Source organism: Mandrillus leucophaeus, unplaced genomic scaffold (genome assembly GCF_000951045.1).
Source record: "Mandrillus leucophaeus isolate KB7577 unplaced genomic scaffold, Mleu.le_1.0 Scaffold168, whole genome shotgun sequence".
Classification (NCBI taxonomy): domain Eukaryota; kingdom Metazoa; phylum Chordata; class Mammalia; order Primates; family Cercopithecidae; genus Mandrillus; species Mandrillus leucophaeus.
In genome coordinates this window covers 575761-590015 of record NW_012101676.1, presented here as the reverse complement: position 1 = coordinate 590015, position 14255 = coordinate 575761, and the positions used below count along the sequence as shown (strand labels likewise).

Below are 14255 nucleotides of genomic sequence, written 5' to 3'. Positions count from 1 at the left end.
AAAAAAAAAAGGGGGGGCATGGTGGCTCATGCCTATAATCTCAGTCTTTTGGGAGGCCAAGGTGAGAGGATCACTTGAGCCCAGGAGTTCAAGACTAGCCTGGGCAACATAGCGAGACCCCGTCTGTACAAAAAATTAAAAAATTAGCTGGGTATGGTGGCATACACCTGTAGTTCCAGCTGCTCAGAAGGCTGAGGTGGAAGGATGGCTTGAACCCAGGAGGTGGTAACTGCGGTGAGCTGTGATCATACCACTGCAGCCCAGCCTGGGCAACAGAGCAAGACCCTGTCTCAAAGAAAGAGTAAAAAAAAAGTCGTATACATAATTAACAAGAAAATTTATGATCTCACATAGTAGGGAGTTCTGGGGTGGTTAATTTAACTGCTCAGTAACATCACCCCTGGCCCAGCTTCTCGTTGTTCCCTTAGCTTTCCCCAAGCGCCTGCTGATCATTGTGCTGCCAGGAGAGTGTTGAGAGTTCGAAATCTCCGTGTAACTGATGGAGTCTAGAGGCAGAACGTTCCTAGTCTTAGGTCTCTTAAAAAGCCAAGAAGGTCTTTCCAGCAGCCCTCTACCTGAAGCAGATATGCCTTCATTTCTCAGTGTGGAATGCATCACATGCTCACGGCTGAACCAAACACTTGACAGAGAGAATGCGATTCTCTTGACTTGCTCAGATTCTGCATGCAAAGAAGAGGGGGGGCTGGTAGGCTCTGTGTGGGTAGGTAGCCAACAGTGCCTGAATATAGATTGCATGTTTTTTGCATTTGATAGGGACCGGGTAAGCTACTTTCAGTGTCTTCATAAAGTTCTCTTACAGATTTTTAGCTTTCAAATTTTATGTTGATATTTTGAATTTAATAGTAAAATCTGTCAGCAACATTTAAGACATACATTAAAGTGTTTCAGACAACTAGAAAATAGAATTCTATACTTCCTGTAACCTTCATAAGACTACCATCTATTATGCATATTGCTCAGTTAGAACAGATCTTTCTAAACTAATAAACTTGGTAGTCTTAGTCCCAGGTTTACCCAAAGAATATAATTTTATAGAGAAAGTTATGCTGTTGAGTTTATTCCTGTATACGTTTATAAAGTCCGTTTGTAGAGAATTAAGAGAACTACTGTCTCTTCTGATATAGCCGTAGTAAAATTTTACTTAGGCGTTGATGTGTATTCAGAGTATTGTCGTATTTTGCCAAAAGAAAGTGGTAGCAAAACAACATTAATGTTATTTTGAAAGGTAACCGATTTGGAAATACTTGATTTGCTATTAATAGAGCCAGGATTTTTACGCTTCTTTACCTCATTAGAAACTTTCTCTATTGGTGTTGCACGCCTATAGTGTCAACTACTCAGGAGGCTGAGGCAGAAAGATCGCTTAAGCCCAAGAGTTCAAGCCGTAGCGCATTATGATTGTGCCTGTAAATAGCCACTGCATTCCAGCCTGGGCAACATAGCAAGAGCCTGTCTTTTTATTTTTATTTATTTATTTTTTTTGAGACAGATTCTTGCTGTGTCACCCTGGCTGGAGTATGGAGTGCCGTGGTGCAATATCACTCACTGCAACCTCTGCCTCCCAGGTTCAAGCGATATTCTCCTGCCTCAGCCTCCCAAGTAGCTGGGATTATAGGTGCCTGCCACAACACCCGGCTAATTTTTGTATTTTTTAGTAGAGACAGGGTTTCACCATGTTGGCTAGGCTGGTCTCAAACTCCTGACCTCAAGTGATCCACCCGCCTCAGCCTCCCAAAGTGCTGGGATTACAGGCAGGAGCCACCATGCCTGGCCATGTTACCTATCTTGACTGTTGTTATTATTTTACTGTTATGAATAATTACATGGTGTAGTTGTTAAAAACAGTGCAACATTTGCCTTTAATACCATGTATACATTTGTCTTATGTATAACCTATTCCTGAAGTTTAAATGCACATCATTCAATGTTGAAAGTAAATGAGGCTGGGTGTCGTGGCTCAAACCTGTAATCCCAGCACTTTGGGAGGCTGAGGAGGGAGGATTGCTTAAGGCCTGGAGTTTAAGACCAGCCTCCCTGGACAAGATGAGACTCTGTCTCTACAAAAAACAAAAACAAAATTATTCATGTATGGTGGCATGCGCCTGTAGTCCTAGCTACTTGAGAGGCTGAGGTGGGAGGAGATCACCTGAGCCCAGGAGTCAAGACTGCAGGCTGCAGTGAGCTATGATTGTGCCACTGCACTCCAGCCTGGGCAACCAAGTGAGACCTTGTCTGTAAAATAAAATAAAATAAATTTTAGTATAGATTGTTAGAGGTTGAATGATTTAAATTGTACCTGCTTTTGTCTTTAATAGCCCAGAAGAAAAAATAAAGCAATTAGAGAAGGAAGTGAATGAGTTGGTAGAAGAAAGCTGTATTGCCAGTAGTTGTGGAGACTTAAAATTGGTAAGTTCATAAACAAGATTCAAGATAATGAAGCATTTATAGATGTATGTCTGCTTTTATATATACACCATATGTACAGACATATATTTTTGTTTGCCATTGACTGGTCTTAGGATAAGAAGCAATTATTTTGAGAACCAGGAATTGTAATTCGGTTTCATAAATTTGAACGTCAAAATAATTGGCTGATTTTGTAATTTTTGACATTGATCTTTTCAGTAGGGAAAAAAATTCTAATGTGTTGGTACGCTTAACTTGGCAGCCAGGTGGACTATTGGATTGGACGGCGATACGCTGCTGAAAGGTGCAGCTACTGGAAGCCACACACAGTGCCAAGGGCTGTTTTCTTCTTGAAGCCTCACTACTATCGAATATTTTTTCCTAAGTAAACTAAAAAATTATAGTTTGCTTTTTGGGAATCCAACTTTGCTTTTTAAATATCAATCTTTTCTTTTAATTTGCTTTGTTCATATTACTTTGTCATATCATATAATTTCCATGAGTTATTGGATTAATGAATACCATTAGAAAGAAATGTTCACTTTAAAAAGCTACTTTTATTACTCATAGAACTGGTGCTTTTTTTTTTTTGTCATTCTAAAAAAAAAAAAAAAAGTCCCTTTCCAAGGGAAGTTTCTGGTAAGAGCACAGAGGGGTGTCCTGAGGAATCTGAGGATAGAAAATGAATTCATCCAACCTTCATGTAGATATTTCTCAAATGCATAAAAGTTGATGAACACTAAAAGGAAGTTACAAGGTGTAAATCTGATTTCAGGCCTTAGAAAAGGCAAAAGATGCGGGAAGAAAAGAGAGAGTCCTGGTGAGACAGCGAGAACAAGTTACAACTCCAGAAAATATCAATTTGGATTTAACTTACTCAGTAAGTATTGAAATATAGCACAATTTTTAAATAAAATTTTGACTACGGTTAATGGGTTCCAGAGTCTTTTTTCTTTTATTTTTAAAATCTTACTGGTCTTCAGGTGCTCAGAATTAGATTAATAATAATCTTTACTTCATGAAACACTCTTTGTTGTGTGCAAAGAGCTCTTTTATTTATTTAACTAGTTATTTTGGGCTGGGTGCAGTGGCTCATGCCTGTAATCCTAACACTTTGAGAGGTGAAGGTGGGAGAATTACTTGAGCTTAGAAGTTTGCGACCAGCTTGGGCAACAGAGTGAGACCTTGTCTCTGCTTATTAAAAAATATGTATATATTTTGATAACTTAGTAAGTACCTGTAAACCTACCATCCAGTGGCTCTGTTTGAAGAGCACTAATTTTTATGCTCTATCAAGGTGATTATTTTGATGAGATTGTAATGTAGACTTTTTGGTCAGTGATTTTCAAGAACTTCAAACTAGGCATATAAGATAATGTTCTGTGAGGGTAGTGGGGAAAAAAAAATCTAATGCCTCTAATTTCTATCAACATTTATTTAATTCTGAAAAGACACCTCCTTAAATGTTTGCACTTCTGTTTGAAAGGGCGTATTTTCAGTGGGTAAAGTTTTCATATACTAAACACATAGAAAAAAAGGGCATTTGAAATTTTGAAATGTTAGATGCTTATTGTTTATAGCTAATACTCTAAGATTCCAGGAAATCTTTCAGAGATAATTGATGATGATCATTTTTTACCTTTAGGAACATAATTTACTGTAAGTTAATTACTTAAATTGTAACTTAGTATATAGAGCTTACTATACAAATTCTTCTGATAGACTTTAAAGTTTAAGATATTTCCACATGTTTAATTTATATTTACAAAGAGAATTTAATTTAGTTCACGATCTTGCTTATTTCTTTGATCACCAGCAGCATTAATGATACATATTTATTTTTTATAGGTCTTCCAGAGATTAATAGATGGCAGATACTACTAAATTAAATAGAATACATAGAAAATTAAGGTGAAATTTAGAGGACAGCTCTTCCTTTCTTAGTGTTCATTTGTAATGCAAGATAATTCTTTTGTTTACTTAATTTCATAATTGGCTGAGTATCTTGATATAAGTAGCTAACTTTGTTGTACAATTTTAATCTCTAGAAAGATTACAGGTGAAAGGGGCCTAAAGTGGTCCTTATGTGTCTTTTCTATAACATTTTCTTCCTTAGGTTCTTTTCAATTTGGCCAGTCAGTATTCAGTTAATGAAATGTATGCCGAAGCACTTAACACATATCAAGTTATAGTGAAAAATAAGATGTTTAACAATGCAGGTAGGTGTACATAATCAGTTTTTCCAGTAGATGTAATTATTTCATAGCATTAATTTATGTCTCCTCATTATATGCTTCCTTAAAATGAAATGATCTATGCTCTCAGCAAATCAGTATTTATGATAGGGGTATCTTGCTTAAACACGCTATTTGTATAAAAATCCTTACAGATGAAGAAATATAGTTAGCATGAGGTATATTGCCTAATATTAAACAAACAAATGTATCCTGTTATCACAAGTAGAATGAGCCATGGCATCCTCATAGAATGTGCTTTTCCTTATATAAATTTATCCCCAAGAGATTATAGTTTATATTTAGCATTTATATTGTGTAATTTTTTGGTACCAGTATTAATGTTTATCAGAATGTCATTTCCTTTAATATTATTAAAATGTATGTGGCATTCTTGAGTCTAACTTTTAAATGTCTTTAAGTTCCATATTTTCTTAGAAGAGTACACAATAATGTAAAGCACAATAATGTAAATCAGTTGTTTTCTAGCCATAGTTTCAGGAATCTATCTGTCTTAAGTTTCATTTCTTCACAGGATATAAGTTTGAAAGGTATAACTATTTTAAAGTTAGAATTTTAGATAATGTCTAAGACTTCATAACTGAGAAATGCTTCAGAGAATATGAATTAAAAGTCATCTAAAATATCAGAAAGAGTGGAAAAATGAGAATATTATACATTCATTAAATTTTTTTAAATTAGGAATATTGAAAATGAATATGGGAAATATCTATTTAAAGCAAAGAAATTATTCCAAAGCCATTAAATTCTACCGAATGGCATTAGACCAAGTTCCAAGTGTCAATAAGCAAATGAGGTAAGTTTATAACAGTAGATAATAATTGTAAAATGTAAGTGTTTTTCTAAAACAAGGTAACTCTTCTGACCTGTTTTCAGTGGGTTGAACATTTTGAAGTGTTTGTACGTGAGATTTCTATGTGTAGTATTTTGATCTATTCCCTTCTTACTACTTGTACACATTTTTATAATGGCAAGTTAAAGGTTAAAGCATTGCATGTGATCGTATGAAATAAAACTAAGCTAAGTGACCAATAAAGGGGTTAACCCTGAAGGCCATTACTACCCTGATATAACTTAATGTGGACACAAAATCATAATAGCAGTCCTCCAGAACGTATCAAACATATCAATACAAGGCTAGAAATTAAGCCCCCCTTACGTTCTTGCTGTAGCTTGAGAATGAAATAGTGAGAGAAAAGGAGTACTTCTCAGTCCTAGAAGAGGGGGAAGCTGGGATATTTTCTATTCTTACAATATTCAGGAGGAGAAACAGCAAGTTCTCTTATGGTCTAGAGATAACTCTGGGGACATAGGAAGTTTCCAGGATATTTACTGATCATAATTTCCCCTAGGCATGGTACAGTTTCTCTGTGAAAGTTAATTTATTTGCAATACCACATTTTACGATCATTTGTTTTTGAATTTTACATAATATCTCATTATCATTAGCAAATATTATCTAACTTACAGAACACCATGCCCTTTCAGTATTTTTAAGCCAGGTGAGACCAGGAATTCGAGCGTTTTAGAAAAAAAAAATAGTATCGAGTAACATATATTAAGTGCTTCATAATCAATAATCAAGACAATGGGTGCTATAATAATTCGGTGGAAGAAATCATTATTGAGAACAAGAATGGTCAAGAAAGGCTTTATGAAGGAGGCATACTTGGTATTGACTATTTAGGAGGAGAGAAGGGATAACATCTGAGAAAAAGGCCAGGAAGTAATAGTCTTTATGATCTGATCAGAGAATTATGAATAAACTAATTGAGTTGAAATAGAGGGATTATATTGAAGAGTGTTTAGAAATAAGGTGGGATCACATCCGTTAGAATGGCTCCAATCAAAGAAACAATAACAAGTTTTGGTGAATATTTAGAGAAATTAGAAACCTAATTAATTGGAGATGTCAAATGGTACAGCTACTTTGGAAAATAGGCAGCTAGCTAAAAAAGTTGAAAACAGATTTACCATGTGACCCACAATTCTGCTTTTAGGTATATACCCAAGAGAAATGAAAATATAGATTGTCACAAAGGCTTTTACACAAACATTCATAACAAAATTATTCATAATAGCCAAAAAGTAGAAACAAGACAAATGTCTACCGAGTAGGTAATGTATAAATAAAATACGGTATATATTCATACGATGAAATGCTGTTTGACAAAAAAGGGAATGAAGTATTGATACATACTACAAAATGGAAGAATCTCAAAAAATTATGCCAAGTAAAAGAAGCAAGACAAAATATCACAAATTGTATGACTCCATTTATATACAATGTCTAGAAGAGATAGAGAGACAGAAAATAGACTAATAGGCCGGGCACGGTGCCTCCTGCCTATAATCCCAGCACTTTGGGAAGCCGAGTTGGGCGAATCACCTGAGGTAGGGAGTTCCAGACCAGCCTGACCAATATGATGAAACCCTGTCTCTAGTAAAAATACAAAAATTAGCAGGATGTGGTGGCATGTGCCTGTAATCCCAGCTACTCAGGAGGCTGAGGCGGGAGAATTACTTGAACCCAGGATTCAGAGGTTTCAGTGAGCAGAGATCATGCCACTGCATTCCAGCCTGAGTGACACAGGGAGACCCTGTCTTAAAAAAAAAAAAGACTAATGGTTACCTAGGGCTGGGGATAAGAATGGGGAATAACTGTTAATGAGCACAGGTTTTATTTTTAGGGTAATGGAAACAAATTAAAATAGGGATGTGGTTATAGTTCCACAACTATATAAATACAGCAATAATTATTGAATCATATACTTAAAATGAGTGAATTTTATGGTATGTATATAAAGCTTTTATCAGTAACGCTTTAACAAAACAAAAAAGAAGTAAAGTGGGAGAGGAAAAAAGAAAACTCTTTGTGGAACGGCTTGAATGCCACACTAAAGAGTTAAGAATTTTAAAGCTAATCCATGTATTTTTCTTTTAGGATTAAAATAATGCAGAACATCGGAGTTACATTTATTCAGGCTGGTCAGTATTCAGATGCTATTAATTCATATGAGCACATAATGAGCATGGCACCAAATCTGAAGGCAGGCTACAACCTCACTATCTGTTATTTTGCGGTTGGAGACCGAGAAAAAATGAAGAAAGCATTCCAAAAGTTGATTGCTGTTCCATTAGAAATTGATGAAGATAAATATATTTCACCAAGTGTGAGTAGGAAAAAGACATTTCTGTAGCCACTTTCCAGTTATCTGTGCTTTTCTGTTTTCAGAATGAGAAAGCCAGAATAGATGACTTCTTGGGTTTCTCCCAGGCCTGTACCAATGTGTTTCATTATTGATGTATTTCATTTGTTATTTAAATTGAGTTGAGAATGAGACTCTATTGAAATGGGGTAGAGATTATGGTTAAAACAGACTGCACAATTTTAGTTAAAAAAATCATTAAAAAGGAAGATTCCATGTCATTCATTAAGCTGGAGTGCAGTGGTGTCATCTCAGTTCACTGCAATCTCTGCCTCCCAGGCTCCGGCAATTCTCATGCCTCGGCCTCCTGAGTAGCTGGGATTATAGGCATGTGCCACCATGCCTGGCTAAGTTTTTTATTTTTAGTAGGGAAGGGGTTTTGCCATGTTGTCCAGGCTGGTCTCGAACTCCTGGCTTCATGTGATCCACCTGCCTTCACTTCCCAAAGTGCTGGGATTACAGGTGTGAGTCCGGCCAAGAGTAATATCTTGACCAAGAAACCTCCAAATCCTTATTTCATCTATTAAGAGCCATTGTGGAGCAGAGGGAACCTCAACCGTGTACTAAATATATCAAGAGTGAAGGCCAGGCGTGGTGGCTCATGCCTGTAATCCCAGCACTTTGGGAGGCTGTGGCGGACAGATTGTGAGGTCAGTAGTTCGAGACCAGCCTGACCAACATGGCGAAGCCCTGTCTCTACTGAAAATATAAAAATTAGCTGGATGTGGTGGCAGGAGTCTGTAATCTCAGCTACTTGGGAGGCTGAGGCCGGAGAATTGCTTGAACTTGGGAGGTGGAGGTTGCAGTGAGCCGAGATGTGCCACTGCACTCCAGCCTGGGTGACAAAGCAAGACTCTGTCTTGAAAAAAAAAAAGTGAAATAAATTCCTTATCCTTAGTCATAGAGTGGAACATAATGCAACTATCAAAAGTCGTATTTTCAAACACCTAGGGAAATATTGTATAGTGTTAAGTGGGAACATACAGACATGCACACCTGTTTTCAAACACCTAGGGAAATATTGTATAGTGTTAAGTGGGAACATATAGACACGCACACCTATTTTCAAACACCTAGGGAAATATTGTATAGTGTTAAGTGGGAACATACAGACATGCACACCTATTTTCAAACACCTAGGGGAATACTGTATAGTGTTAAGTGGGAACATACAGACATGCACAACTATTTTCAAACACCTAGGGAAATATTGTATAGTGTTAAGTGGGAACATACAGATATGCACACCTATTTTCAAATACCTAGGGAAATACTGTATAGTGTTAAGTGGGAACATACAGACATGCACACTTACACATGACCATCAACTAGAAGCATCCAGACCAGTATAGGAACAGTAGCTTCTGAGCTATAAGATTGTAAAAGGTTTTAAAATGTTTTCCAGATTTTTACAAATAAAATATTGGCATACTATATATTAGTTTATATTAAGTAAAACCACATGAAATTGCCTCTATTTTTAGATAAAAATGATATATTTTCAATTTCACAGAGTTGAACTTTTAATAGATTTTCTTAATAGTTTATATTAGCTTGTGGGCATGGTAGCGGGTGCCTGTAATCCCAGTTACTTGGGAGGCTGAGGCAGGAGAATCACTAGAGCCTGGGAGGTGAAGGTTGCAGGAGCCAAGATTGCACCATTCACTCCAGCCTGGGTGACAAGAGCAAAACTCCATCTCAAAAAAAAAAAAAAAGATTATAAGGGTAGTGTAGCAAGTGGCTAAAGAGTATAGGTTCTGAAGCCAGATGCCTTGGCTCTACTACTCAGCTCTTACTCTCCCTGTGCCTCAGTTCTTTTATATATGTAATGGGACTAACTATTATAACCTATCTTATAGGGTTAGGGTGAGGATTATAGGTGAGGATTAAATGAGTAATGCATATGAAATGCTTAAAATAGTAGCTGGCGGCTGGGCACAGTGGCGCATACCTGTAATCCCAGCACTTTAGGAGGCCGAGGTGGGAGGATTGCTTGGGCCTGGGAGTTCAAGACCAGCCTGTGCAACATGTCGAAACTCTACAAAAAAATATGAAAATTAGCCGAGCTTGATGTTGCACTCCTGTAGTCCCAGCTACTTGGGAGGCTGAAGTGGGAGGATCACCTGAGCCTGAGGAGGTCAAGGCTGCAGTGAGCCATGATCACACCCCTGCACACTAGCTTGGGTGACAGAGTAAGACCTTGTCTCAAAAAAATAAAAAATTAGCCAGCCATGGTGGTGTGCACCTGTAGTCCCAGCTACTCTGGAGGCTGAGGTGGGAGGATCATCTAAGCCCAGGGAGGTCAAGGGTTGTGATCACAACACTGTCCTCCAGCCTGGATGACAGAATGAGACCTTGTCTCAAAAGTAAAATAACAAATAAAAAAATAAAAAATTAGCCAGGCATGGTGGTGCGTGTCTATAGTCCCACCTACTCGAGAAGCTGAGTGGGAAGAAGGCTTGAGCTAGGCTCAAGTTGAGGCTGCAGTGACCCATGATTGTGCCACAGTGTTCTAGTCCGGGCAACAGAGCAAGACTGTCTCAAAACAAAACTAACCAAACAAACCATGGAGCACGTGGAAGACAGTTAGATGCTGGGCAAATGTTAATTGTTATATATTGTTTTCATATTGAGAAAAAATGTATGTTGTAGAAATCATCTGTGTTTTTAATGGGGAGTAGAGATATGGATCATACTAAGCAATTGATGATTGAAGCATTTATATTTGGGTTTAGAATTAAAGTATTACATATTTGTACTAACAACCACAGCTTCTGTGTACTTGGTCCTAATCTTTCCATCCTGATCCTTTTATCAGCTTCTTAGACTCTAGGTGAGTTCAATGGGGAATGTGATTGGTAATCAGAAATATGAATACAGAAAGTTCTAATTTACATAAGGGAAAATAGAAGGATTAATTTACTCTCTATTTTTTAAAACTAATTAGTGGGGAGGCTTATTGGAAATTCAAGTTCTTGGCTGGACATGGTGGCTTATGCCTGTAATCCCAATACTTTGAAAGGCTGAGGTGAGCAGATCGCTTGAGCCCAGGAATTGAAGACCAGCCTGGGCAAAATGGTGAAACCCCATCTCTACAAAAAATGCAAAAGTTAGCCAGGCATCATGGCATGCCCCTGTAGTCCCAGCTACTTGGGAGGATCACCTGAGCCCAGGGAGGTGAAGACTGCATTGAGCCATAATCATGCCACTGCACTCCAGCCTGGGCAATAGAGTGAGGCTGTATCTCAAAACAAAACAAAACAAAAATTAAGTTCTTGCTGTTTACTTCTGAATTATTCTTTTTTTCTTTCATTTTATTTTACCAGGATGATCCTCATACTAACTTAGTAACTGAAGCTATAAAAAATGATCACCTCAGGCAAATGGAACGTGAAAGGTAGTATTTTAAACTTAATAATGTAGTTATTTGTTACATTATTTAATTAATGTTTAGTATTAAGATACTTAATATTTTAAACTTAAAATAATTTAGTTTTAATTTTTATAAAAGGGTTGAATGTGCATACTATTTCTTACAGAACTTGTTATATTCAATATATTTCTTGAATAGTGCTGTTATTTCATTTTTGTACTTACTGGTTCTCTTTTCTCATTCAGAATAATCAGTGCTCGTGCTAATCTCAATTACTCAATCTCAGTTATTCTGTCAGTTGTTTCCCTCTGCATTTGGTACATTATTGGAGATTTGTTTATCTTACCTTTATTTCAAAAATGAAATGACGTCTTTATTTTTTTTATCCTGCCACACAATTAAGTATTAGCTCTCATAGACAAAATTCTATTTATTTTGTTTCTTCCTTCCTCTAATATGGTACTACAACCTGTTTCTACTTATAACACTTCTGACACCAAATGTGTGGTTTTTCTCACACCAACAACCAATTATCCAATTCCTTGGACACCAAGGGCTTAGTCCCACAATACTGCTCCCTGTTCCTAACTATAGATGTCAGTTGTAAGCCTGGGCCTCCTGAACTCCTGACTGACCTGCTATGAATGGAGGGCTCCCACTACCCGCTCCTCAGGGTCAGTAGTTTTCTAGAAGAGCTCACGAAACTCAGGAAAATACTTTATTTATACTTACCACTTTATTACAAAGGATACAACTCAGAGACAATCAAATGGAAGAGGTGTATAGGGCAGAATGTGGGGGAAGTAGTGCAGAGCTTCTATGCACTCTCTGGGTGCACCACCCTTCCAGCACCTCCATGTGTTCATCAACCTGGAAACTCTCTGAACTGTGTCGTTTAGGGTTTTTATGGAGGTTTCGTGATGTAGGTAGGCATGACTGGTTTTCATCATTGGCCATTGGTGATTGAACTCAGTCTGCAGCCTTTCTCCCTTCCCTGGAGATTGGGGGGTGGAATTAAAAGTACAGTTGGGGTGGTGTCAGAAAAGGCGAAGTGGGGAGCTAAGACTTTCACCCCTAAAGGCTGTTCCATTCCTCTGATGTCAGTGGATGACCTGTGGGGAGCCTGGAATTCCATCCCTACCCAGCAGTACTGACGCACCCCCGAATCCTTTCTCCTTGGGTTGTGTCAGAGGAGGCTTAGTGGAGCGTCAGGGCTTTAACTGTCACCCAGTTGTAGCAAAGCCCTCCCATCATGATATTAGTAGGATGGACTATTTGGGAAGCAAGAACTCCCACCCTGCCCAACAGATACAAGGACCCCCTGCCTATTCTGGGTGTCAACGGAGGCCATGTGTCAGGGGCTGGATTTCCACCTTCACCTGGCAGTGGCAAGGTGGAGTGTCTCCTTCTTCTGCTGGAGATACACAGATGTCCAATACACACGTGAAAAGATGCTGAACTTCAGTAATTGGTAGGGAAATGCAGCTGAAAACGCAGTGAGATACTACTTCACACCTACTAGTATGCTGTAATAAAAAAGAAAGTAACAAGTATTGGCAAGAGTGTGGAGAAACTGGAACTCTTAAATGCTGATGGTGGGAGTATAAAATGGTGCTTTGTAAAACAGCCTAGAAGTGCCCCAAAAGGTTAAGCATAGACTTACCATATAACCCAGCAGTTTTACTTCTAGATATTTACCCGAAAGTAATTAGAGTATATGTCCACATGACAACTTGTATACAGATTTTCATGGTGGTATTATTCATAATATCAAAGATTAGAAATAATCCAAATGTGCAACAATTAATAAATGTGTAAATAATATATGATCTGTCCATAATATGGAATGTTATTCAGCCGTAGAAAGGAATGAAGTACTGATACAAGCTATTAGGTGGGTGCAAAAGTAATTGCGTTTTTTCCCACTGAATGCAATTACTTTGCACCAACCAATACAATGCAGATGAACCTTGAAAACATGATACATGAAAGAAGCCAGTCACAAAAAGACCACATGTTTTGTGATTCTGTTTATATGAAAGGTACAAATTAGGCAAATCTATAAAGACAGAAAGTAGATTAGTGGTTGCCAGGGGCTGGATAGGCACAGGGAAGTCTCTGCTAATGGACACTGTGTTTCTTTTTGGGATGATGAAAATGTTTCAAAAGCGATTGTGGTGCTTGTTGCACAAATCTGTGACTATACCTAAACCATTGCATTGTAGACTTTATTTTGGGTGAGCTGTATGGTATATGAGTTATATCCCTACAAAGCTGTTTTTTAAACATTCAGAAATATGTTTTTAAAATTACACGCCATGACCAAGTAGGATTAATTCCAAGGCTGCAAGTTTGCTTCATTATTTTTAAATCAACGTAATTCACCAACGTAATTCCTAACAAACTAAGGAAAAATCACGATTCAGTAATATTGAGAAAGCTCTCTCTTATTTCTTATGTTTTTATGATGAGTGAGTGTTGAATTTTGTCAAATGTTTTTTCTGTAACAGTTGACATATAACATGGATATTACTCAGCAACAAAAAGGAATGAACTATTGATACATGCAACAATTTGGATAGATTTGAAGGGAAGTATACTGTGCCAAAATAGCCAATTCCAGAAGATTATATATAATCTTATTCTTTATATATAACACTCAAAATCATAAAATTGTAGAACTGGAGATCAGATTAGTGGTTGTTAGGAGATGAAGAAGGGGTGGGAGTTGGAGGGAAACAAGGAATGGAAATATAGTGGAAATATTCTGTGTCTTGACTGTATCAACGGTAATCATGTTGTGATATTTGAAAGATGTTACTGTTGGAGGAAACTGGGTAAAGGGTACATGGAATCTCCATTATTTTTTACAAATGCATGTGAATCTACAGTTGTCTCAAAGTTCAAAAGAAAGAATAACAAGATGAATGTTTAATGACTTGGAAAGATTATTTTGTTTGTTTGTTTGTTGTTGTTTTTTTTTTTTTTTTT

The 14255-nt window shown here is 37.3% G+C and overlaps 1 protein-coding gene across 2 annotated transcripts in view; it reads left to right on the top strand.

The window, feature by feature from the left end:
* The window catches only part of IFT88 (intraflagellar transport 88), a 116787-nt gene that overhangs the window by 22609 nt on the left and 79923 nt on the right, over positions 1-14255 (top strand). For both annotated transcript variants that reach the window (XM_011976522.1, XM_011976523.1), the window contains 6 exons: positions 2337-2427; positions 3203-3307; positions 4544-4646; positions 5364-5478; positions 7627-7855; positions 11218-11288. In XM_011976522.1, coding sequence (XP_011831912.1) covers positions 2337-2427; positions 3203-3307; positions 4544-4646; positions 5364-5478; positions 7627-7855; positions 11218-11288 — 714 coding nt within the window. The remainder of the gene's footprint in view (positions 1-2336; positions 2428-3202; positions 3308-4543; positions 4647-5363; positions 5479-7626; positions 7856-11217; positions 11289-14255) is intronic.